General features: G+C 44.1%; 1 protein-coding gene across 3 annotated transcripts; it reads left to right on the plus strand.

The window, feature by feature from the left end:
• The first annotated feature begins 673 nt into the window (after positions 1–673).
• tmem260 (transmembrane protein 260) lies at positions 674–23,885 on the plus strand. Of its 3 annotated transcripts, none has more exons than XM_085441851.1 (16): positions 675–1,198; positions 4,401–4,432; positions 6,446–6,597; positions 14,522–14,699; positions 14,795–14,908; positions 15,328–15,507; positions 15,586–15,626; positions 16,930–17,016; positions 18,073–18,181; positions 18,477–18,649; positions 19,922–20,093; positions 20,573–20,712; positions 21,285–21,461; positions 22,416–22,469; positions 22,740–22,824; positions 22,938–23,885. In XM_085441851.1, exons 1-16 carry the CDS (start codon positions 1,090–1,092, stop codon positions 23,196–23,198), a joined length of 2,064 nt encoding a protein of 687 aa, XP_085297977.1. In that variant the 5' UTR covers positions 675–1,089; the 3' UTR covers positions 23,199–23,885. The 3 variants fall into 3 exon arrangements, with proteins under 3 accessions (XP_085297978.1, XP_085297977.1, XP_085297979.1); XM_085441853.1 differs by lacking the exon at positions 675–1,198 and adding an exon at positions 1,276–1,332; XM_085441852.1 differs by lacking the exon at positions 14,795–14,908 and having other exon boundaries at positions 674–1,198.
• Positions 23,886–27,271: the final 3,386 nt, after the last annotated feature.

The raw sequence follows: 27,271 nt of genomic DNA on the forward strand, positions 1-27,271 counted from the left end.
CACTTGTGATACATTTACAAATTCGTGTATCTTGTTTCTGGCATAATCTAGTGCTCTACTGTGCACGTAATTGTGCATTTGAAGCAGGTACTGTAACAGCTTTAATATAATAATGTTTTAATCCAGTAATAATGCCATTTTCACTGTAAGGCTTAAAACAACCCCTCCAAATGAGGGAAGGCAGGCTATGTTTGAGTTGAGATACTCAGCAGTCCCTCTCAACTAAAGCTCTTGAAATGCACTGAGAAATCATATGCATTAGAAAATGCATATTTGCATGTTGATCCTTCAAAATGGTGCCTGGCAATGAATAGTAATCACAAACAGTTGGTTTGAACCTTTAGACTTTAACACATACTTTTCATTAGCATATGTAGTTTCAGTTTACAAGTTAGCCAGATTGAGAGTTCTTTCCATTTCTGTACATTTTAGCACACAATATTATACTTGGAAGAAAACCTGAAAACTTGAGTATGTTTTAAAATTTATGAGTAAAGCGCAAAAAGGAAAGGCTTTCAATTTTTAGACTAATTTTGACAGAAAAATAAACTGTCGTGCTAGCGTAAAGATGCAGACCCAACCCCTCTCCGTTCAGCTCTGTGAATACAAGTGATGAAAGAAGACTGATGTACATTCCTGAATGACATTGAGTGAACCAGGAAGTAGTCATAACCATGTTGCTTGGCCAACACGTCCGAGATAAAACACTGGTCGTCCTCATTTGAAACGCTCGTTTTTGTTTCCCTTTACAAAGCAAGAAACAGCAATTCAATGAGTAATGCAACTTATGAGGAAAGCGTGTCCGGTAATATCGCGAGGTTAGCCAGTCGGCGTGAATGTGGCTGCTACTTTCCGCGGGCAGGAAGGACCTAACTCAGCACACTCTCCTGCAAGTGTGCTGAAGACTATGCAAAGGTTGTACTTAGAACTAAATTAAATTTACTTAATCTCTACCCAACATCGTTTTAGACGTAGATCAAAGTTTTATTTATACCCCGAAGGGTCTGGAATACATGGACGCTAACGTTAGCTCGCTAGTTAAGAGACATTTCAGTGAAAATCGTCCGTATTTCCCCTGAAAGAAACAAAATGTCCGCGGAGCACAGAGCAAGCTGGATACTGACAGGCACCGTGGTCGCTTGTGTCGCCGCTCTGTATGTGCCCTGTGTGCAGAGGACGGTCCCCGGTGGAGACTCAGGTTGGTGCTAGCAGGCTAGCTAACGCTCATTTGGTCACGTGGCTTTGTTGTGTTGCCGGGAGCCAATCATATTGCACCTTGTTGATGAAACCGCTGCAGCTTGACTGGTGCTGTCCATGGTGCTGCAAGTGCAGGTAAAGCGACGTTTGTCGACGTGACAACGTAAACAAACACATGCCAGACTTTGAGATACACATATATAAATTGAAAGAATCATTCTTTCATTCATGTTTTTAAATCGTCCGCGGTAAATACGAAAACCTCTAAATGAGACACTAATACCTTTTTTACTTCCAGTGTTTAAGGCTGATTTTGGAATCAACGCTGACTGGTAAAGACAAAAGGCATTATTTCATAATATTCAGTCACTGTAATTAACAAATAATGCAAAAATATACACGACTATCTGTATTTATTTCTTTGTTTTCTTTCTTATTCTTTTAAAATATCTTAACGTCAATTATCTTGACGTAAGTTGGTGGTGCTGTAAAGAACAATTTCCTGTCCTATTTGGGATGATGTAGTTTAATGTAGCTTATGCTTTTCTGTTCTTTAAACTCAGCTGCTTTTAGTTGTACTTGTACTTGTTTACTTGTAATTCTATAACATAACTTATTTGGATTTCGTTGAAGTCTGTAGAGGTATAACAGTTCTCCAAAGTCACAGTTTGGTTCACACCTATTTTTATTAAGAGTGAATGAAAAGGAAACATTTTAATGACTTAAATGTGATTCAGTCGTTACTATAAAAATATGCTTTGACCCAATGTTACCTGCTACACATACGTACAATGGTACTGTAATATAAAATTGCAATTTAAAAAAAAAAAAAAGATCAAATAAGTGCATATTATGTTTTTCAGAACTGTTAACATTTTCATTTTATTTTGTGACATATTAATTAATTAATTTTTTAACAACGGATGCTCTTCCTGATACAATCCCAAAAGGTATTTGTGTCTCTCGCCAGACCGAACCAGCAACCTTTTGTTTGCTAGATGTTTTTGCAAACCATGTTTGACTCACACCTAATTGCACTTTTCCTCCACATTTTATGCATTTTTTCATTTTTCTGACTGTTGGGTAACGCAGACACCATAATTGCTGACAAAGCACTGTTGACAGCCACTCACTACAAATAATTGTCCTTGTTTATTTAAATTCAATATTTTGTGTGCATGCATAAACCTAATTTACATTTAACACGGCTTACTGTGGACTTGAATGTATTCCACTCAGTACCTTCCGATGTGTTTTCCCAACATTCTTGTAATGCAGTTTATGAAGGAGTGCCTTGAACAATTACAAACAGTGTTTAGAAGTGATACCAAGGTTACAAACTTGTAAATTATGGACTTGAGGGCATGAAGGCTCTGCTTGTTAGGTTTTTACTGCTTTGGCGTGCGAGCTGCAGAAGGGAATGCATTTTTGCAGAATGAAAGCATAAGAAAAGCTCGGCCAGATATAAGCGAGGAGAGATGAAGCGAGAGCGGGCAATTGGAGTGCTGAGTAGCCCTGCTGGTTGTGCTGCTGTCTAACGAACAGGGCCTTTGAAAAAATGGCCAGCCCCTTCTCCACAGTGTTTAGGGACGGTGCAGGATGCCCGCTCTGATAGTGCCAGCTGAACACCCTTCCGAATTCTCCAGGTCTCCGTCTCTGTGTCCTAATCTCTTTAGGTGTGATGTGCCCTGGAGAGGCTTGAGCGCAGCCCCGCGGGTACGCTGTTGTCTAGGAATGTGGAGTGTGGAAATGATGGGGATTATGGGAAGACTGGTGTGGGTGCCCATGCTCCACAATCACAAAGACTCTTGGCACCCATGCTGCTACCCCGTTGAGTCAATATTTTCCCTTTTTAGTATTGGGGCTGCAGAACTGCATCTCTGTTGCACTGAGATGGATGTTTTGGCTTGGTATTAGTTTGAGTTTCAGTGTTGAATGGTGTAAAAGTGTGCCACTTCTAAGGGGAAAATGAGTGAAATTGAGAAGCCGATGAAGGATGAGAAAGTGTGATGTTAAATGATGGCAGGTAGCTGGCGGCTCATGCCAGGTGAAATGGAGCTGTGGAAACATTTAAGCTGTGCAGGTGGAGGAGTTCTGACTTCATGGTCCATTAGACTGATAAGAGTTAGGGCTCCTCATGTGGCAGAAATTTAGGCATCGTAATTCACTGTATCAGCAAGGTTGCAAAATATGAGAGGAAACCAGTGCCATCTGAAATCCAGCCCTTCTGTTTTGTAAAGGTTGTTACTGCATCCCTGCTCATGTCCCTACTGTGCAGATGTTTGTTTGTTTGTTTTTAAATATATGTAACAGCACCAACAGCTGCTCAGATTGAAACAGCGTGTAGTGTCTTACGGATTCGACATAGCTTGTAAAAGTGATAGAGTCTGCAAGAAACAAGGCCAGCGTTTCATTGGATGTGTTTGACGGAGGAAGGGACTACCCGTCTGGTACCAGTAGAGGGGGCTGTCCTGAACCTAAACATTTATCAATGTCATTTAATCTGAACCAAATTTCAATTTTCATGAGTGGGAGATGCAAACATTGGGTGAGAAATCAGTATAATTTGAAATGCTCTGGGTGTATTCTGGCACAAATGGGTTTGTGCCCAGATACATTAAAGCTCCCTCAAAAAGCTTTTAGGGGTTTTCTTTTCACTTTGTGCTGCGCCTCACACAGAGCTTGTCAAAAAATTGTGCAGCCGGCTTTTATTTTTACAGCTTACTTCATTCTGTGACTGTCACCGGCGTAGCCTTTCTGTTTGTGCCCAACGGACTAAACGAGACATTGAGACATTAGGAGTGTGGGAGCAGGAGAGAGGCACGTAGAGCAGCAGAAGAAAGGACCCTAATGCATGGGGAGGATGGGACTGGAAGCATTATTCTCAGATCTGCATATGTGTGTCTTTGTGTGACAAGGCATTGGAGGGGGAGTCTAATGGTTTGTGTGTATGTGCGTGTGTTTATATCTGTGTGTATGTGCCGGAGAAGGGAGGGAGGCATCGGGGGAGAAGTGAAAGATGAAGAGAATGAGCGTGCCGCTTAGGAAATGTCACACTGGGAAGATTTGCAGGTTTTGATCCTGGCAAATTAATGCAAAACCCCAGTGCAAGTATTTGATTTGGGAAAACTTTGGGAGCAGACTTGTCTCTTAATAATAATTATTGGGTTTACATTAATTTCCTCCCCTATTCTCTTCCACAGGAGAGCTGATCACCACTGCTTGTGAGCTGGGGGTAAGTATTAGCTGTATTGTTTAATCAATTCACTCATTAACTCTTATAAGCATTAAGGAAGTTTAATTAAGCATGGGCAGAAAGCAGATTAATTTACTTTCAGTCCACAGGTTTTTCCCCTTCTTTTCTATACACTTATTTTACTAAGTTGCAAGTAGAGAATGCTATAATTTGCAACCCGTTTTTCAAATCCAATTAAAGTCAATGGTAAGGCGATGGCTTTTGTAGGCTTTGCCTTATGTACGGTATAAGGCTTATTATATCCACCCCTCTTTTTTGTGTGTGTGTGTAAGCCGCGAAGAATGAACTAAATCGGGTTAACAGTTATAATAAGTTTTATTATTTAATAAAGTTTATTACGCCGCTGTGATCCTTTTAGGGAGGCTGTGTCGGTGTCACTATGCCAGTAATCCTGCCGTTAGTGCTGCAGTCCGTGTGGCCTGCCTGTCTGCCTTTCAGGCCTCCCCAGGGCCTTGCAGGCCATCTCTGGGACCCAGGCTGCTGGCCCCCCTCTTCTGATCCCCAGAGCTTGAGAGTTCTCCTTCTCTTTGCTCCCTGTGGCCTTTATCGCTCAGCTGTCCTTTAGCTGCATGTCTGTACACTGCTGTCAGCCCACACAGTCCTTCCTCATGCTCTTAATCGCTCTTCATTTTGGTGACGTTACCCACCTGCGTGATGCTACCATTTAGTTCACCACTCTCGCTGCTGGAGCTTTTCTCTTTCTCTCATATTTACAGCCTCGCTTTTTGCTCATCGAGTTATTGCGACGCGCCTTTTCCATTTCCAGCTCCTCACTCAAATTTTAGCAAAGCTGTTTGCATGTCTGCAAAAAGATCCTTTGCCGTGTTCGAGGTAACTGGTGAGTCAGTCACACTCTCACCTTTCGGCTTTCTGTTCATTCGAAGAGCTGCCCCTTCTCACTGCCTGCATGCTTTGTGTTATCTGTGCCAGGGAATGAGTCTGTGTTTAATGACTGAGTCCTTATCTGGGTGGAAGAGACTTAGTGGCTAATTGCTGCGATTGCCAAGATCTCCCAGGCGAAAATGACTACGGCTCTGCGGTGGTTTGGGGGTTGAGGCTGGCGAGCACCACGTGTTATACCACGGGCTCTAGGGAGCTGCACTGTCCTTGGGAAGAGGCCCGCAGCAAAGAAGTGAGAAAAGGGGAAAAGAAAGGGAGTGTAGGGCTCTCGTATGACAGCACAGTCAGAGTAAAGCCAAGCAGGATGTTTCTGACTCCTCACAAAATTCACGTGTGCTTACCTGCTGAGGATAAAATGTTGATACAGCAATATATTAAATCCCTTTCTTGTGCGATAGAATTACAGATATGGTACACTGTTGTTAAAAATCAGAGTTTTTAAAAGTAAATTTTGTAGGGACTCTCCACACAGTCCCGATGTACCGGAGTCACTACCAGCGCTTATCACATAATTAAGGGAAAACAGAAGCTGAAGAAGAAGAAATTTAAAAGGGGAAAAGAGAGCTGAAAAACTAAACAGTTTCATTACTGAAATGGAGTAAAAGTAATTCATAGTGATGCACACTGGCACTACATTGCAGGGAATAAATAAATTTTTTCTTCTATTTGTCTTCTGTTTTTTAAAGTTGCACAGTTAAGGTGCATATATCATTGATTATTGTCTCTTAATGTATAAGGTATTGTGATGCAATCATCATCGTGGTAAACCTATTGTGATAGCATCACATTGTGAGCTATTTTTACACATACTGCAGCTCTTTTTCTAAACATCAGTGGTTTGCCTGCCAGATCTCTGGGATTGTGCCAGTGTGTGAATAGCAGATCACTGAATTTAACAGTAGTGAGCAGAATCACGTGTTTTTGCCCCTTACTCACTTTATCAAAGCTGCTTCCCTTCCGAAACCAAATGGAGTATTTCCTCTAGTATAGCAGTAAGAACGCATCTCCAGCTACATGCAGCATGTAAGAAAGGAGCACCTGATAAAAAGTTCACGTGTGAAATGGCCCTTGTCTTTGTTTTTGTGTCTTTAGGTGGCCCATCCTCCAGGATACCCACTCTTCACTCTACTGGCTCACATGGCTATGCGTCTGCTGCCCTCACTCTCTCCAGCCCACAGCGTTAACCTGATGAGTAGCCTCCTGGGGGCTGCAGCTTGTGGTGGCTTCTGCATTACTGTCTGCAGGTAGGCATATGAAAAATGTGTTTCCCAATTCCAGAATTTCTTGATGCATTATGTTCTGTTCTGGGATTTTAGTTATTGTATAAAAAATTACATTGGTGCACTCTGCAATCGAGTAGGTATCAGTAACTGAAGTACTAAATTCTCAAACAGAACTTTAAGGAAGGCACAAAGAGCCTCCCTCCTTCAGCAGAGGAGCCTTCTGGTGACTAACTCACATCAAGGGAAGTAACAATAATAAGAAGACATTTTTGAGTGGGGGCAGTCTTTAAACATTCCCCTACTGACTTTTTGCATCGTGAAGCTGTCTGGAACAGAAAGTGGTATTTTTGGGCCCTGACTGACAGGCAGTGGTCTCCCTGATCCTCTGTTCAGTATTCAGAAGCAGAACCCAGTCGCCGTCCTCCCTCCCAGCACCTTACCCTCCCTGTTTACCTATCAGCCACCCGTTGTGAGAATGCGTGTATGTGTATGTATATCCCAATTATTGTGCCCTCCACCCCCCCAAACCTGACATCCCTGTTCTTCTGCCCCCCCCCACTGCCCAGCATGCTCCCAATCCTGACATGGCACGATTTCTAATCTCTCCCCTTCTTGCCTCCTGGGTCTGAGAGGAACAGGATCACTCTCTGCGCTCCTCCCTCTCCCCTCTCGTCAACTACCTCTCCCCTCGCTCAGTCATAAACACAGTTTACGGTCCCCGCATTGCCATCTACCCACCCTGCAGCTTCGCCTGCTGCTGACCGTATCATGTAAGGAGTATTTTACCCCTTCCTGCTTTGTCTGTGTGTTTATCTTGCATGGTTAACCAGACTGCCTTACATCACACTTTTTGCTGATTTTAGTCATTTTCCACACTGCATTTTGGTGGCAGCTTAGTGTCAACATTTTACCTTTTTGTCCCTCTTTGTGCATACTGGGCTGTTTCCAATCATGTCATATATTTCTAAGTTACTATTTCCAGAATAGAAATTGTTGAATATGATGTAATTTCTTCTTGCTGCACACCTTGGCAGGCTGTGAGGACTCTGTGATAGCGGGAGGACAGCAAGTGAAAATGAAATTGTGTGTGTTATAAAGTGCGCAGTGCTGGGCCGGCTTCCTGTGTGCTTGGCCAGTGTGTGCGATGTGGCAGGAGGTCTGGAGAAGGTCAGGGTACAGGGTCATCCCTGCTGAAGTAGGGCAGGGACTGGAGAGGGAGAGCTACCCAGGGGACTGGCCTTAAGCCCAGACTGCATCAGTCTTAGACCCTGCCCTGTCTTACTGTCTCTGAGAGCTTTCACCAGTGTTCCCAGGACAAGGCAAAAAGGACAAAACAATAAAAAGAGGGTTAAAAAAAGGGGGGGGGGGGGGTGTTAAAACACTGCACTTCTTCGTCATGCTTTAACTGGACATCCTTATTGCTTCCCTGGTATTCAGGCTTTTGATTGGACTCCGTTCTTGGCCAGACATTTACAGTTATTTTGAGGGCCGAAAATATCCATGCTGTCTGCTGATATTTGGCTCCTATTTTGCATGTTAACCGTAGCCCCAGTTTATAATCTCGGGGGATTTAGATCCAGTTGTGGATTATGGTCAAGTAAAAAGTCATTAAAAGGCTCTGCAACCCCCCTTACCCACAACCGCCAGCTAGGGTTGATGAGTGGTGAGGACTTCATCCAGTTACACCATATAAGCTCTTAAGTGTGAATGTATAATCTACGCTTCCAGTTTAGAGAAATAAGCATAAAAGGTTTTAGTCATTATCTGTTCAGGGCCTAGACTGGGATGAGCTATGAGGCTGTGGATCAGTTGGCACACTCAGGTTACTGGGGGGTTACTGGAGAGGGCAAAAGATGAGAGAACTGGGCGAGGGTTCCCGGATGGTCGAGACCTGCTTCTTGGTTCTGGCGTGCAGGGCATTTGTGTGATTTAACCCTGTCAACAATACTGGCATAAATGCCACGGCCATGCAGAGACCCTCTGTTCAGGCCTTTCCCTCAGATGAAATGCCAAAACTGACCAGCCGTTCATACCTGCTCTGCCCTTGTAGTGAGTGTGCTGTGTCCCAACATAATTAATTTCTTAAATGTCATTTGTTGTTTTTGTCCCTTTGTTGGCCCTCCTAAACAGTTTTTTTTGTAACTACTTCTCATTTTTTTGCTTTTCATTTGCTGGGAAATAGGCCGACCTCACCCTCCCAAACAAATTATTGCTTTGTGAAATTATGTTCAGATGGCAAAATATTTTGAAGTTAATACGGGTACTCGAAGTCAGTTTCTCTCAAATAATAAATGGTAAGACCTTGAAATTCATCTGGAATATACCCAACATTGTGAGCCTTTGATGTATCAATTTAAATTAGTCGGCCAGATTGCCGTGTTTAATGTGGGGGAATGTAAGTTGATAGGCTTGGAAGCCACTTCTCTCTCTTGCATAAGTTTAAATGTAGCTTAAATTTAGCTTCCCTTTGATTTGTCAATTACAGTTTTCTTTGCTTGATCATATAGTTTGATGGCCGAATTGCATGTCTTGTTATGTTTTCACACCACGGCCTGACAAGCCTTTGAGGATGGTGGACGTAATGATAATTACTATCGATTGCACTTGGAGGTTCACAGAGAGAAACATTTGGCTGGTGGAATGCTAAAGGCCTCAGCTGTGAGTCTCTGGAGGAATGCGTAGCGGGATAATCCAGACAGCTCTGTATTTTGTGCTCTCTCGTTTCATAGTTTATCTGCTAAAGCTGCTCTGAATCTCTGCTACCTGAGAGGAATCTCTCTCCATTCCCCAGCTTATCCCAAGACACCGCGAGCAGACACGTTAGCGAGCTGACAGCCATCACAGCAGAAAAACCCCCCCAACTTCGCCCCGCTCAGTCATCAGCACTTTTCGGTTTGATCACATGATTACATAACAGGCCCGTTGAAGCACACCAAACGTGTCTGGCCTCCCTCTTTCCCCGGCGTCCCTCGAGAGAAAAACCGCACACCTGCGAAAGGCTCCCCTGCCAAGAGCTAGCCCATGTGGCACAGCTGACACCTCAGTGGACGGGAGGGTGGGCGTGGTGCCATCCCCTGCCGCATGCTGCATCCCCAGCTCCTTATAAGGACCTCCACCATATGGTCCCGATGGTGCTTTCTCTCCTTGCTCAGGTGGGTTGTTTTTCCAAAGGGGTGGGGTTGTGTGTGTCTTGTTGAGGTCGTGTCAGGAGCGACGTGTGGGGGAATTGTTTTTAGCAACCACTGATGTGGGTTTGTATCCAAAAAACAGCTGAACAGAGTTGTTTTATTGGGTAATGCTCTCACCTCTTCCTGTAGGTGGCAAGGATGCCCCTCCCTCTCACGTCTGCTACTCTTGGATAAAATCTTCAGCCCAAGTATCCATAGAGAATACACCCATTACTGTTATTTTTTGAAATTTATTTATGAAAATGCAGAAGACAATTTTAAGTTTGTCTGTTTAAAAGGCCTCAATCGCTGGACCTTTTGTTCCTATTCTGCAGTATCTCATCCGTCACATTGTAGTCCAACAGACCTCCTTTACTCCCACCCTCCTCAGCATGACCAATGGTTCCCCCAGGACTCATCCTCTAATACAGTTAAACAGATGTCTAATGAAGATGTTATTTCCTCATTACTGGCTACGGGATGGGGATAGAGCGGAGGAGGGAGGAGGGCTAGATAGACAGCAGAATACAGTACCAGTTTAATATTCCTTTTGCCCGTGGGCCCGAGATTGTGTCTGCTTCGGACGTCAATATTACATTCCTCACCCACCACAGGCAGTCTTAATAAGGCACCAGGCACAGAGACGGATCAGACTCGGCAATTACAATTCACCCAGAATTAGTTAATGGAATCTATACAGCAACATTTATGTATCACTGGTGTGTGCCTAATGACTTTGTTGGAAAAAAGCAGCAATAAAAAATGGCATTCAGTGAATTGCATAAACACGGGATTTTTCTAAATTGTTTTTTTTTTTTTTCACCCCCCTCTTCCTGTAATTTTTGTGTGTTGGGTGGAGATTAAGATGGCATTCTGGGAGAAATTGTCATGTCAGTGGCTGCATTGTTTGAACAGAATTGTGGTGATTAATTTTACACGCACTTGTAGCGCTGGAGCGCTTTCTTGGAGGAGGGGTGTCTGAGCGGCAGAGCCAGGACCCGTGTTTACCCTCCTTTCAGCGCAAACAGACAGCGTCTTCTTCATACACCGCACGGGGGAAGGAAAGATGGGGAAGTGCTTGGTTTGGAGACTTGATAGACTTTTTTTCCCCTCCTGAAACATACAGTGTGGACGTCAGTTAGAAATCAGATTTTCTCAGTTAGTTCTTATTGTAGTTTAAGATGAAATAATCAGGAAAAATATCATAAACAGCCGTCATTCCAGTGGTCATTCCACCAGCTAGCAAAGTTAAAATATATATGATAGGTAATTATAATCAATATTTTATCTATTAAAGGGAAGTGAAAGGGTAACTGTATGGATGTCAGTGCTGCCATATTACTAATATCAACAGTAATATCACCATATAACATGATTGTTATGTTTCTGTTTAAATAACCATATAAAATAAATATAGCATTGCATACCTAAACAATTGTGCAGCTGATAGATGATGAATTTATAAAAATCACAACAACAATTACTCTCAAGCATGAATTAAGCTCTTGACTCTACATGTAATACTGCACATTGCATATTTTTTTTTAGATTTTAAACTCCAGTGTCGTGTTTTTTGAAGTGCATCTTTTGTTGATAACCCAGAAATCTACAAATCTTTCTGCTCTCATGTGACAAAAGAACTTAACCCATATGAACTCGAAACAGCAGAAATGTATAAAATCGTAAAACAGTTCGATCGTACTGTCATGATGTAATTCCTCTGAAAGAAAATTAACATTGGGTCATTTAGTAGTACTAAATCAAAGCCAATACTTTGATTTACTGACATCCCTTAATGTTTGTGTATCAGTTGCAGATTGGCTTTGAAACTTCAAAGCAATACATCATACCCCTGTCATATAATAGCTGCTAAATAGCCTGCCTGGTGTCCCGGCCAGAGGGGAGCCCTGGGGTGTTTGCTCGGGCCAGCTGGAAACCTCAGCCTCAGCCCGAGCAAGGCCACCCCCTCTCTCTCGGGCTTTTTACCCTCTTCAGGAATGTGTGATTGTTTTCCAGCACCGCTTAACCCAAACCACCACTCGGTTAGAGAACAGTGCGTTGTTGATCCGCGATGGCACAGCTGTGGTATTGTCTGTTCCCCGGGGTGGTGTGTAACAGCGGCTCTCTTAGCCAGCTCCATTGTGAAGCTTCATTCAGTGCAGAGTGCTGGTGTAGGTTTTTTGTGTGATGCTGTTTAGCGCAGACGGCCGATGCTGGCATGTCTCTGGCCCATACTGTAGAACCGAGTGTGTAAATGAGGCAGGTTCTCATTTTGACACTTCAAAGTGATTATACTGAGCCTTTATTGTGTCCTTGAAGGGGACATTGTCTCTCGTATCATTGTCTTTTTTTTTTTTTATTTACCTTTAATCCTCCCTTTTCAGCCTGTGCTCCTCTTTCATATTATTCAAGTTGAATTATGGATAGTTTTTTTTACTTTATTTCCAAGTTTGTGTTTCGTTTCAGGCTTTAAGTATATTGGTCATTCCTTAATTACCCAAGTGATGACGCAGGCATTTTTTGGCAGGTTGGATCAGTTCAGGGTTGAATAGTCTCGTTGTCAGCCGTGTTATTCTCCTGCCACGTCCCAACCAGTCCATTGTCACTGAGCCACAACATTTCAGTACAGCGGCAGCATCCTGCACAGCACTGAGTCGTGATAACAGGGAACACGGCCACACTGGTGTCAAAATGTGTCCTGCTTTATCCGAGCGCCCTGGGAGCAGCCAGCCTGGAGAATGAGCTGTGGAGAGGCTGACTGGGACCCAGGTGGTCCCGCGCAGACAGACAGGTCATTTACAGGCTGCACTGTACACACATCACTGGCTTCTTACTGACTGACAAGCTCTAACAGAGAGATTTGTCAGGCACTCAGGGAGAATAAAGAAGTTCAGGAACAGAAGTGTGTGCCTGTGTGTGTGTCTTTGAATATGTGACGAGTGCTGGCTATCAGACGAGCTTCAGAAGGAGGAACAGACTTGGTGTAATAACCCCTTCTTTGGGACCCCCATGACTGCTCTGCACCCCGTGCCACCCCCAAACCAGCCCCCCGCTAGGTGCATGAGCTGTGGGTTAATTGTCATGTGAGGAGGTAAAATAATGGGTGCGGGAGGTCTCTGCACCTCAACAAAAGTCCCCATCTGCATCCCCCCACCCCCCTCTAGAAACGCCACCCTTCTTCATTTTTCCTTCAAGTTACAACTAATTCCTGGAGCGGTGCAGCGAGGAAGTCGGTGCTATCGCTTATTAAGACCCACTCCTAGACGCCACAACCCCCCAACCCCATTAAGTGCATGCGCACACACATACGTGTGCTCATTCAGCAGGCTTGCCTTACAGAGAACACAGAAAAAAATAGTGGAGAGTAGCAGAGAGAAAACCCAAGAATAAAAGGGGAAGTAGTCAGCAAGCTAAAGTTTTTTTTTTTCCACCCTTCTCTCGCTCTCCCTCTCCTTTTTTTCCTGATTTACCGCGCTTTCCTCAGAAAGCTCCATTGTTCCCCTAGCCTAAGTCTCATCAGGCCTTTTGTGGCTGACTATCACAGCGGCAGGCAGAGAGCTGGAAATGTATAAATGGTATCATGCCTTGTGATTAATGGCGGTGCTTATGAGTCAGGTCTGATAACGGGCCTGCTCTCTACTCAATTTCAGATACCGTTAATGGAATCTGTCTTCTGCGATTGTAATGTGAGAGCGCCTAATTTGCTATGGAGCTTGAAGCTGTCACCGGCAAGGGATTGTGGGGTCATAAGGGACCTGGCAGCCGTTTGGCCTGCAGCTTGTATCTGCGGTGCTGAATAGAGCAGCTCTCTGCCTGTCAGTTAGCTGATAGGCTGATGAGGACTCTAAGCCACTCCACACAATGGCGGAAAGGGCCATACTGCCTGACTTCCCTAATTGTCGAGCCTGCTCATATTTCAGAGCCAGCATGCTGGGGACTGGGTTGCCTTTTTTTCCTTTTCTCTTCTTTCCCCTCTCTCTTCTTGAACTTTTTTCTTCCTTTTTCTATATTTCATCCTACATCCCGCACACTGTCTCACCCCTTTAATGCACACTTTTCTGCACTATTTTCCTTTTCTTTCCCTTCTCCCCATCATTTGTCGCCTCACTCTCTCTCCCCCTCTGTCTCTCAGTTTAGTAAGTGGTGGGTCTTAGCGTACGACAGATTATCCCAAGTTTGCTTCAATTACCGCAGAGGAGACGGAGACAGTACAGGAGAGGAGGAAGGGGAAAACTTTTGTGCACACATTATATTTAAGAAGCTGAGGATAAAGTGCTATCTCCACCACGGTGGTTTCTGTGCCAGTCTGTTCAAGATCAACCGGCTGCTCGAGAGGGACTTCTCATGATATGTGAATTACCCCAAATCACTGAGTGTTTTTCAAGGTCTTGTCCGAGAAGCAAACTTGGGTAGAAGGAAGATTATAATGGGTCCCCAAATTAGTTATAGGGAAGTGGTGGCTTTTTTGACAACAACATTTAAAATTTGTGTGAAGCTGCTGACTTTGTTATTTTCTCTCTGTTTTTTTTTCAGTGTGTCGTTGCAGTGCAGCTTAGATAAAAATTTTTTTTTGAAAAAAGCAGTTTAAGTTCTGCAGCCTTTAGAAATACTGTTTTTGAGGTTCATTTTAATGCAGTCGTTTTAAACAACTGAAACATCCAGATGGTTAAATTAGTACAATAGTTAATTTAGTTGACCAGATTGTAATTAACTTCTTGTCATTGTCCTCCGATGCAGTCCTTTCTAAAGAGTAAAACCCTCTTCTTCTACACTTTCAGGTTGGCAGGTCCTGGTCCTGGAGCAGTGCTGGCTGGTGGGCTGTTCGCTGTGTCCAGACTCAGCTGGCAGTGGTCCATGGTGGCAGAGGTCTTCACCCTCAATAACCTTTTTATTGGCCTTCTCTTCTTCTTGACCGCCAGCTTCCGCTGTGCTGAAAATGCCACGCAGAGGAAGAAGGTAACTCAAAACACCACACAACAGATGCAACACACAGGTTATGTTTTATTCAATGTAAACGCACAATGCTGCACTGTTTTGGTTGTCCCTGTTAGATTGCACACTGGGGGGCATTATGCTGTGGCTTGGGGCTCTGTAACCAGCACACACTGGTGCTGTATGTGTTGGTCATCATTCCTTGGGTCCTTTACCGACTGTGCTCTCAAAAGGTAAGTCACAGGGTCTCTTTAAATAAAGAGAATTATAGATGGCAAAGAAGAAATAGGCTGTGTGCAGTTTTTTGACAGAAATAAAAAGACTTCAAAAACAAGATATTTTCCTCTCATATCCTCTTAAAAGCTGCTGTTTGTGAGGTGCAGCCAATCAGAGGGAAGTTGGTTTAAAGGGAGAGGAGCTAAAATGGCTTTAAGATAGATATAAATATGGATTGTTTTAAACTCTGAATTCTAAATATATGAAGCTGGAAATTAGCGCAACTTCAAAGTTACTGTTGGTCTAAGAAAAGAGGGGCTTTTAGGGCCAAACAAGGCTCTCCAGTCTTGTTGACACGCACACGTTCCATTTTACTTTCTTGCTCACGGTTTGGACAACATGAATTTAAGAACATCTTATCCTTGTATTTAAACAGGAGCTGTCTTTGCGTGGCCTTGTATCTCTGGGATTCTGTTTCCTCGCTGGCTTCCTGCCGTACATCTACCTGCCGATTTCATCCTACCTCAACACAGCCCGCTGGAGCTGGGGTGACCAGACCACCCTGTCGGGTCTGTTGACCCACCTGCTGCGAGCTGAATATGGCACATTCTGTCTGGTAAGTGTTGCTTGCCTCGCTGCATTTAAACAGACCCTGACCCTGTTGGCTTAGCTTACATTGATTTTTGTTTTGCAGGCAAAGACAGAAAGCTCGGTTAACCTGACCACAATGCTGCAGTAAGTAAACAGTCTTTCTGCTGTTTGCACGTGAAACTTCCTGGTCTGAATATCGTAAACGGCACAACAAGATGGTCATTTAATGCGTATAATGACCATCAGCTAAACTCACATCATCGTTTCCCAGAACAAAGTAACATCACTGAATTTCTAGTTTTTGTGGCCAAAGCAGCACATTTAGTCCGTCTCGCAGGAAACAGTATGTTTCTCATCCATAAACTGCCCAGCATGTTTGATTTGAGTATTTCATTTCTATTTAGACAGTAGGATCTAGGATGGAGAAGGGAGGAAAGTAGGTCGATTTGATCTGAGGCACAGTGAGGGCACGTTTGGGACTAGAGATGGAAGACCCAACTGCTCTTTGCGATGGTTCTGGTGATTTACACAGGTTTAGCCACATACACACGCACACCAAGCCATTATAAGGGCCCACAGTCATTTCTGCAGCCCATCTCTTCCCTTACTTTCCCCAGCAGCTTTTGTTCTTCCCATTCCACTCTCTCCCATCAAAGCAGAACTGAACCTGCTTAGAGGGCCAAATCACTGTGTTCTCTTTCTCCAGCAGTTTGAAATGATCACTCAGCTCTGGTGTTTAAGCGTGACAAGCTGTGATGACAGACATTGCAATAGAGCTTGAGAAATTGTATTTTTCCACTCTAGCACCTCCCCACCCCCTCCACCCCATTCCCTCCCTTGCTTCCCTCTGCTACCACAACCACAGTCATCCCATTCCTGGTATCTTTCTCCAGCTGACGGGATGGGGTGCGTGTGCGTCTTAAGACCCCCCACTACCAGCCCCCCCTCTGCCAAGCACCCACCCCTTTCCATCACCCCTGCTGCTTGATGGACAAGCACACCTTCAAGATGGGGAAGAGAGGCGAACATGACAGGCATGTCGCACTGGAGACGTAAACCCACTGGAATAACTGACACGCACACACACACACGAACACACGCTCATGAGCACATTCACACATAGTGTACATTGGGAGATATAGAGACTCAATAAGCTGTCAAATAGAGATGGGTATTAAGGAAGAGGCAGGAAACTATCTCTCCGCTCTGAGCAAGCGCTGTGTGACTGACAGGCGCTGTGAGGAGAGGATGGGGCTGTGGGGGGTGGATGACACAGTCATTCGTATCTGTCAATCCGATTGAAAGGAGGAGTGCACAGTCCAAGGAGTTTGTTTTGATAGGGGATGAAGGGCATTTAATAATTGGTGTCCTTGAGTTCAGTAGCAGGGAGGCTACTTGAGCTTGTCTTCGGTATCCGTCATGTCTCTGTGTGTGTTTGTGTGTGCAGGGCTCAGTTGGACCACTCCCTGGCAGAACTTTCACTTCCTGTCTTGGTACTGGCAGGAATGGGGTTTGCGCTCTCCTCATTGGACAGGTAAGGATGAGTTGGATGCCAGCGTGCAACACACCAAACTCTGTCACGCACATCTCAGCACCCACTTCAACTACAAAAATCTAATCCCCTGGAGTAAAAGACGGGGAACAAAACCACTGACAAAATGCTGATCTTAGAAAAAAAGAATACAAAACAACACTGAGGCACCTAACTGTCAAACTGTCACCACGCTCCACATTCAGATCAAGAGGATTTGATGTGTATTTTGGATTTTCAAAATCATGTTTGTGTGTACAAGTAAATCACTGCCTGTATGCATCTATATGTGGCAGCGTGATCCTGTAATTCATTACAGGAGAGCCTTTGCTGGGATCTGTTGGGTGGAGCTGATAAAGCCCCAGTAATGCCCCAAAGCCCCGCAGGGCACAAGCTATTCCCCTTCTCCCGAGGTGCACTTCAATAAACTTGGCTACATACACAGACAGATGATGAAGAAGAGGAAGGTCGTCTAATAGATTGCCCAAAGGAAACCCGGCGAATGCTTATTTGCCCCATGTTAAAGTGTAAGGTTATAAATATGATTTCATTTGCTTTTTAGCTATGGTGCTTGTAAGTAAGGAAAACGTAAATCAAGAAAAGCTTGAGTGATTATAAGTGTCCGGCTGACGGAGATCAGCAAATCAGTTTGTTGGCAGGAAACCTGAAAGCTTGTCTCTTCAGGTTCGGACGATGGCTTATTTTTTTGCCACGAGGGGAAATTTTTTCTTTTTGGTGTATAAGAATGTTTTACAGCTGTACTGTAATGAGTTTGTGATTCAGCGGTTGGCACCGGCTCATTATGACTCAGTCTGCATTAGAAAATCAATCATGCACCTCTTAGCTTGCTGGCAGATACGTTTTCTCTCAGGCTTGTGATCCCCGTCCGTGCATTAATATTCTTACAGACTTATTCAAAACAAATATATTTTTACAGAGTAAATAGACAAAGTGATACATTAGACTAAAAATATGGAAATGGCAGACTGTGCATGCAGAAAAAAAAGGAAAGCTGGTTAAATATTTGTGCGCTGAATAACCCGAGGTGTCCCGTCCTAGGAGGTGTCGCTCAGTGTCCTGGCTGTTAACTGTCATGCTGGTGGTCTACTCGCTGTTTTTTGCATGGAGAGCCAACCTGGACATTAGCAGACCCTTACTGCTCGGAGTGGTGAGCTATAAGACTTTTATGTTCTCAGACATCTTTTCTCATATCATAGCTGAAGCATCACACCTTGTGCTCAGCATTGAATTACAAGTTTGTCTCAGTTTTCAATATTCTGAAATAAAACCACAGTGACAGCAGCGTGCTGTATGTTGATGCTGATCCTGGTCCAACGGTAAAGCAAACCCAGAAAAAAACAAAGCAAAGCAAAAAAAACTACAGAAAACACTTATTTGCCTCTGTGTGTGTCTGTGTGTGTGTGTGTGTGTGTGGTATACACTTGCATGGTCACTTCCTGCAGGTTGAGCGTTTCTGGCTCCAGAGCGATGCTGCAGTGTGTGTGCTGGCAGGCCTCGGCTTGAGCTGGACTCTAGCTGGGCTGGAGAGGAGGCTGGGCTATGGGGGGTTGTGGAAGACCACAGGCTGGGTCTTCACTGCAGCTCTGCTGGCACATATGGTGCACACCAATCACAGGTGACTATTGCACACGCTAACAGTAACAAGCTTGCTGTTGTTTGGTGTGATGAAAATCTGCAGTGCTGTCGATACACAGTCAGGAATTACTGTGGTGTGCAACAGTGGTTTTCATTGCACAAGTCTAAAATGGTAGATTTCAAGCAACGAGTTTAAAATGCTGACTTTAAATTTGAAGATTTGTTGTGTTGTTGCAGTTAGACTCATTTTGGCCCCGGCCTCAGAATTGCACTGCATGTGAATGAAGACACTACCAAAGGAACGCAAAGGCAGCACTTTAAATGTATTCTCATTGTTTAATTTAAAAATCCAGCGCTCCGAACTTTAACTCCTTACAAAATCCTTACAGTTCCATTTCCACTGTTGTATATTTGCAGTAAAAGGGCTGAGTTAGGGCTTTGTAACGTCTGAATTTGGAGACAATTAGAAAACTAATTCTTAACAGCAAAGATTTTGATCACAGTGGACATAATTATTGTAGCTGCATTGTTTTTTTCTTCTACAGGCTATTAGTGATTTCAGGCTCTAATAGTGTTTTTGTGTCCGACTGCTCGAGTCTTACGGTTTCTTTTCAGATACTCTGCAATCCATGTATCTGTCAATTTAATGTTTTTACATTATTCATGTTGCAGTAACTACACTGAACCCAAATGCATATGAAGAATGAAGTTAAATACTTCTGCTTTGTAAACTTTAAATGATGTAAAAACTCCCCTCTTCTAGCTCCTTCTAAAATCCCCATGCACAGTTTTTCCTGAGTCAACCTGATTTGTTTCTCTTTTGCTTCTCTGCGCTTCATACTGCAGGTCTGAACTCCACATGTCAGGTTTTTCTCTGCTCACCCCATGGTAGGGGCTAAAGAGAGGCACGGTTAGCACATAGATTCTACTCTCAGAGCTCAGTCTGAGATGTTAGCTGTCCGAGAAGGCAGATTACACCAGCGTAGCGCTGGGGAGTGCCAGACAGCCATCACTGAGCGGCTTTGATCAAGGGGAGAGCATGGCCTGTGCTGTCAGACCCATCACACCTGTCTCCCCACGATTAGATAGGCAGCTAGAGTGAGGGGAAGGGGCGGGGGCACTGACAACTTACCCTCAGAGCACCTTGAAAGCGTACCTACAGACACTCACATATACACTGCTGCACACATCTCACACACACTTCTGAGCAGGGGTAAAGATGTGTTTAACCATTTTTAAAATGGGAGAAAATGCAACTTCTGTTTTGATGCTAGTGTAGAGTAATTGCTTGCATATGTGCTGATGATCTTAGGGAGTGTGATCAGAGTGGGAACACTGTGGTGGAGAGGTTCGGCAGGGAGCTTCTGGCCTCCTTCTCCAAAGACTCAATCATCCTGACCAGAGGAGATCTGCCTGGAAATTCTCTGCGATACCTGCACTACTGCCAGGGCGTACGGCCTGATGTACGCCTGGTTGATCAGGAGGTCAGGAGGTTTTCCCTGTTCCCTGTATTGAAAAGATTTTTCCTTCATAATATAAGTTAAGGAATTTTATTTATGACGAAATTGTTTTGTCTTATTTTTCTTGTCCATTAAAACCGCACTATATTCAAAAGAGATTTAAAAAATAAAGGACAAAATGTGAATGAAGTGTGATTTCTCATGATAATATAATGTTTTACATATTTTGGCAAAATGTAAAAATCAGCTTTGTGGTAACTGAAAGAAATTCATTGAAAATCATAAATTAGACCCTTAAGTCAGCAAGTAGAGGCCTTATAAATTGGTTGTGTTGTCTTATATACTTATTAGTTTGTATATGTTATCACTATGATTCATCAGTTGCTTTAAGATATAATGACACAAAAATCCCTTTAAACTAATTGCACTGATGATTGTTTAACTGATAATCGACTGGTTATAAATATTTCTCTGGGATTGGTGGTGCTCTTTGTTCTCACTAGATGATGACATATGCTTGGTATGTGGCCAAGCTGGCACAGCACCACCCTGGGATCCACTTTCCCGGCCGCTGGTGGGACCCGGTCAACCCCGAGGAGAAAGGCACCTTCAGTCTCGATCAATTTCTGTCCCGCAACACGCAGTGAGTGTCTCAGACACATGAAAAGAGCAGAGGGGGAATAAAAGGATGTTAAATGGAAAGAGAGAGAGAGTGAGTGAATTGGGAGGGCAACAATGAGCAAGTGGGTGATCTAATGAGGCAGAGATCAGCAGAATGGTCGACACAGTGCAAGCACAAGATAAGCCCACAGAACTGTTGAGGCCATAAAAGGAGTCTGATGAACTACAAAAGTCAGCTAATCTACTTGATTTGGTTAAACGGTCTCTGGTGGACTTGCTGCTGCTCCCATGATTCACTCCTTCAGGAGGAACTGAGATCCAGAAATTGGATAGTGCCTTGTTAATACCAAGCCCACCAGGGGGCAGTGTTTGCCAGGCCAACATATATGTATCTCTGTGGGGGCAACACTGACCTGCGGGATTAACCCTCGGGGTCTGTGAGAAGCGCAGGGCTGATGGGAACCTAGAAGGTGCTGGGATGTGAGGAAATTTCTGTCTCCATGTTGTCACTGTGTGTGTCATTATAAACAGCTACCCGGAGATAAAAACTGAGGGCACGCCTCTATTTAAGAGTTTGTCTCTGTTTTTCTGCAGGAGGGATGTGTTTGCCTGCATCGGGCTTCCTGATGGAGACCTGAGCTGGGAACACAGTTATTCCCGCTGGCCCCTGGGTGTGTGTGACTACTTAGCGCCCGTTCAGAAGCAGTTTCACCCTGAAGAGTGGGCTCATCGTACACGCAATATCTATAACTGGAGTGATCCACACAACAGGTTAACAGTTAACTCTTACCTTCATGCGTATTTCAGCCTGGATTATACTATTAAAATAATTTATTTTTAGATTGGTGTTGGGGATGTCATGTTATCCTCATTGCTCTGAAATTCAACCTAACCTGTTAAATGTTTTTAGAAAAGTTAGATCTCTTTGATCTTCATTTGAATTTTCATAACATTTCAGCGTCGCTGATTTTTAAATGGTTAAAAATTAGCATGGTTTAATTTTTAAGGTCTGCTGTTGGCCAAGAAAATAAACAAATCCTTTGGAGTGAAAAGAAAAAATCTCAGTGCTCACTTTTCTCTCTGTGGTCTTCAGTCGTCCCTCCACAGACTCCACAGAACGTCCCTCAGTGGGCTTGTCCTCTGTTCTCCATGCTGTGATCCAGCTCTTTGTGAATTTTACCAGAGCAAGACATTAGGCCCTTAGCCATCTGAAATGAGACTGAAGATGAAAAATAATGAGTTTCTTATTGCGTTTTGTCAATAACTGTGTCAAAAGTGGAATTAGTCAAAGCTCCATATTTTGTTGCTGTTGCCAGGAGCCCTTCATTCACTCAGATATCCACGGCTGAATACTGTGACATTATTTCCCGCACCCTCACGACAAGCGTGTCTGCCGATGCCCACAAGCCAAATATTAGCTCGGAAACCCTGCTAAAATATTCTTTTGAAGAAGAGGTCAAGTGTTTACAGTCAACAAAGTGGGGAAAAAAAGGCAGATGTGGTTTTACTCCATGTCTAATGTGCTAGCTGGTATTGTTGCTCAGTCACTTAATGTTTATGCAGCAAACATTGATGTTTAGTGTATCAAAACCTGCACAGCCAAGTGGAACAATATATTCACATAAATAATCATTTATAGTTAGTGGAACTGTGAATAAGCCAGCGCGGTGCCTGAAGGTTGTATTAGATAAAGAAATGATTTTTTTTCTCCCCATGTATGAACAGTTTCCATCCTGCATCCTGGGAGCGTGTTGCTAATGAAGAGATGTGGCAAGCCAGGTATGCTGAATGCTTTACAGCGGATGCTAGTTTTCTTGTTTGAAGTGGATGTATACTTTCGAGCATAAATAAAAAGATGTGTCACGATGCATATTGCCCCACCAGAACATCTCCATAAACCAGTCTTGTGTGGTAAAACATCTACACGTACAATGTATTTGGTGCCGGCATCTACATAAATCACTCCATTGGAGTGGTGCGTCTGAGAGTGTAGATCTGCATGGCTCATCCATCCAGCACTTAGCCCTGAGCCTGCGTGCTTTGTTTCAGGATGAAGACGGCTTTCTTTCTGTTTGACCTGGCTGAAAGGATGCAGGGAGAGGGGAAAGCTCGCCTCTTTGAGCTGTCTTACACTGTGAGTCTGACCCCCACCTGCAAACACTTTACCACAGTAGGGCAGATTAAAATGCATCAGGAAAAGCATGAATGTTTTTATGTTTATCTCTGTTTTTTTTAATTGCCGGGAAGCTATATAAGGAGATTGTTGAGGCCCACTCCGACTATCCTCCAAACTGGGACAAGAACCTGGCTCTGGCTTGCGAGAGGCTGCTCCGCTCCGGTCACAGGGGTTACAGTGCAGACAGCCTACTGACCTGCAGTGTCCAGCACTTCAGTCTTTACTTAGAGAAGGATCCCACTGATCCCCAGGCACCCGCCATCCGCTCAGCCATTACTCACCTGCTCCAAGAGAGAGACAGATTCCGACAGAGCCGGAGGCAAACCCCATAAGATCCACGGAGCTGGAACAATGGAAATTATGGCTGAGCCAATGTGCCTCTTTGTGTGGTTTTAAGGTGACGCTCTATGTGGATCAAGACTGGTGCACTGGTGTTAAGTTTGGCTAAATGTACTGTGCCAAATTGGACTTGTATGTCAGAATTTGAAATGAAGGGAAATGCTGGTGGATAAGTTCTTGTTTGAAGTTACCAAACAGAGCTAACACTGTGCTACGTCTCATTTGATGAATGTTTACAGTTGACCAGCGGCAGGGCATGACTTTAGGAAGCCCTGCCTGACCTCAATCAAGCTCTGCACGCTTCTCTTAAAGTCACCCATTCAATTGCTTTATCGTTACATCTCGTTCTCCCCCCCCCTTTTTTTTTTTTCCTATTCTGCTCTCAGAGCTTTTAACGTGCTGATTATTCTGCCTCAGCCTCTGCTCTACTTCTTTTTCTCACATTAGGATGGCAAGACCGAGATTGAGGGAAACCCAATTTGGGGGCAGAAATGGGGGATTAGAGCGGCTGTTTAATCTAGGACAGACTTGTGCTGTGCCACGCAGCCTCACTCCACATCAGTGGCAGCCCTACACACCCACCCACCCTTCTATCCTTCCATCAGTCTATCTTAGATGGTCCTTTAAATGTTTAAAACTAATGGATTCGATGAGTGCTTTTTTACCCCCCCCCCCCCCCCCCCCCCTCTCTCTCTTCCTTCCTAACATGAGGGCGGTAATCCCTCTTGGATTTAAATGAAATGTGAAATGTCACAATGCCAGGGACCCTTTTAGAGGTGCGTTCGTGCGTGTGCCCATGTGGGCATCTATGTTGATTTGGGTCTGCATGTGTGTGAGAACATGCTTAAATCTCCACTCAGCCCCCTCTCCTTGCCAGAATTGCTCATAAACCTATTCGATAAACAGATCGGCACACTGAAAAGCAAAATGCTTTGATCATTAGAGAGACACAAAGTCATGGAAAGTTCACGGACAAACGCAGATACGCAAGATTTTCAATACTCGACTCACAGAAAAATGGAATCTCAGGTCTGTGAATGTCGGGAAGAGGTGCCGTCAAACTTAGTCTGACTGGACCGGGGTTGTTTGAAGAACACCCCTGAAGTACGCCCTTGTATCTGACGCATCAGTTACACACTGTTTTTAAAAATGTTAGTGTTGATGTTAATGAACCTCGTGCCATGAAATTTGTTGTGCAGAGGTCAAATCAGCATTTTGCCATAAGCTTTATAAAACGTTTCCGAAGAAGCCTGCTGTTTGAGATACCAGCGGAAAGCGAGGGACAGTGAGTGCATGTGCAGTTTTCTCCGAATGTAATCTGCCCTCTGTGTTCGCAGGCCTGGTTAGCGGCTGTCAGCTGGCTGGATGATGAGGTTCGACCTGCTGTAGCGCAGATGGTTTGGTTTCACATAAAAACGAGGGGGAAACTGTCATTCTGCTTTCTACAGATTAAAATATTTCAATAAAGATTTTTTTACGTGTTTTTGTGCTCTGTTCTCAAATGTAGTATTTTTGATCAAAAATGTTATCATATTTGTTGTTTTGACATTGCAGGCAAATTAATAATGCGAGTTTAAATCGTGTTTTTTAACTTCACTTGACTGTATTGGTGTAGTTTAATGTTTACATCAGTTATCTGCTGCCACATGGCTCATCCCCTCTTATTTTTACCTTACTTTCCTTTTATCATCCCCCTCTTGTCACCCACCCTCCCCGCCTCCCACCCCCTCTCACTCTGTCTTTCCGTAACCCCTCTGTTCCTCTTCTCTCCCGTTTCTGAGAGTCACTTGCCCACCCTAAATCAGCAAGCTGCCGAGGATTGTGGGAACCCATGGAATCGCCGTGACCAGGGATGCAGGCAGGGAGCCACGGCAACGCTGGAATGTGGGGCGTCTGAGGAGATAAGAGCTGTGAGCCCAGCCAGGGAGAGGCGCGAAGTGGGGGAGGACGCAGAGGCAGAGTGAGGAGGGTGAGACAGAAACAGGGAGAGCAGCAAGTCTGTGAATGGGGAAACAGAAACACAACGCCATAAACAGCCAGAGAGCAAGACAGAGTGAGACAGAGAAAGAGGGGCGGGGGACTTAGGGGGGCACACACTGGAGATGGGAAGCCAGCCTTATTCCTCTTTGCATTTCATTTACATCCCTGGCCGTATCGACCAATCGGATTGGGAGCAAAGCCCAGGGCTTAGGAGGGGAATAAAAAGACAAAATGCCTTTGCTGCTCTCATCCCTCCCTGATAATACCCCTTCTGTTTTTCTTTTCTCCTTTTCTCTCGTCTATAAGTAGATACTGTCCGAAATGCCAGCGGAAAAGCGACACCTCCGCTTGCTGTGTATCTCAGATAGACCGAGCGGGAGCAGGGGCTGAAAAGACAGCTTTAGCAACTGGGCCTATCTCCACTCCTCTCTCTGGCTGGATGGGAGCTTGGAGTGGAAGGAGGCGGAGGGCTGGGGTGTGTTGGTTAGTGTTTGGGAAGAGAATAGAGGGTGTGAGAGGCATGATATACTGAGCTGGCCACAGATTTTGCAAAATCTTACACTCTGAAAAACTTTGCCTTCAGATCCCTTTCTTAAGCATGAGAAACCTGTGTCAAGGATGTTTACCAGGTGCCACCCATCCTTGTAAAGGTTGCCAATGCCTTTTACCAAAGTCTGCACATATTTGTTAGCTTAACATTGCTGTCCCATGCAAAAAGAAATGTTTTTTTTCCTCCTAAGACTCGTATGTTTCATTTCATACTATGATTTAGTCATGAAAGTGACTTATTCAGGTACAGTACTGTCCAAGTCCTGAGCAGTTTATTGAAACATGCAAGCGTACATGGAGATACAGTATATGAGGTAAAAACAGTTTGTACATTTCTAACAAGCTTGAAAGTCGATATTTGGTATGACCACTTTTATTCTTCAACACAGCCTGAACTCTCGTAGGCAAGCTTTCTTGTATTTTCTTTAAGTTGTCTTTAGTAATATTTCTCTGGATGCTGTCTGCCTTTTCTTCTGTCAAAATGATCCAACACTCCTTTGGTAACATTGAGGTGCAGGCTCTGGGGAGGCCAGGCTTGCATTCATCCCTCCACTACTGATTTCCAGTCCTGTTCTTGTCTAAGTTGGAATACCTCAGTTTTTTTCACCCTGCTTCCCTTCCACAAGAAGGAATTCTTAACAGCCACTGAGACCTTTTCTGATGAGCCTTTAGTTAGGCAGTAGATGGTTTTGAGGCCTGCCACTTCTTCTGTCCTCTATTCATCGAGTTTCCTCAGTTTTTTTGTGACACATTGCACACCATGCCAAAAGACAGTACTGTATGTATCAAGTAAACATGTATGAGAAAATGTAAAAAAGCAGATAAACAGTTCTCACTTTTGTCTAAGTGTAAGGAGGTGCTGAGTTTGGACCCATGCAGTGCCTCTGTGTGCACTGGACTCTACCACAAAAGTCATTCTAAATCTCAAGAGTTTCACTTCCTTCATGCAAATGTATTCAAAAAACAACATTTGCCTGCAGGTTTGTCTGAAACACCAACTCCTGTGAGCAGGCACACTGTAACCTTAAACTTCTCTCAGAGGTAGCACTACTGTTATCTTAGCTAAATTAACTGCTCTCCTGAATGTGTATTGCGTAGAATTAGGCCCATTAACATCAGTCTGTGTTGACATCATGATTGACTTTTCTCAGGTTTCCGTTTGCCATCACTCTTGATTTGTGTTTCCACAGTGTGTGGCGGCCAGTGTTTGCATGTCAGGTGCAGCATGTGTGCAAGTTTATTTGTACAGGTGTTTGTAGTGCCCTGCATTGTGTTACTGTTTGTATGTTGTATTTGCAAGTTTCTTTACTGTGTTTAAAAAAAACTGACATTGTCTTCCTGCTCATGTCTTTGTGTGGTTGCACCTATACCGTTGTACTGCAGCTGGATCCTGCACTGCCAATGCTGCCTACGTATAAATAGTGCTTATTGAAATTTACTGTTTGAGAGATGAGTTTATCTCACTTGGGGTTTGTGGCACAGCTGTTAGAGAAAGAGAGGGTCCGTTACCTGCCTGCACCAAAAACCTGTGAGTGAT

The sequence above is a fragment of the Copadichromis virginalis genome, linkage group LG19 (genome assembly GCF_057382275.1).
Source record: "Copadichromis virginalis isolate Kocher_CV1m ecotype Utaka linkage group LG19, C_Virginalis_male_GT1.1, whole genome shotgun sequence".
In the NCBI taxonomy this organism is placed as follows: Eukaryota; Metazoa; Chordata; class Actinopteri; order Cichliformes; family Cichlidae; genus Copadichromis; species Copadichromis virginalis.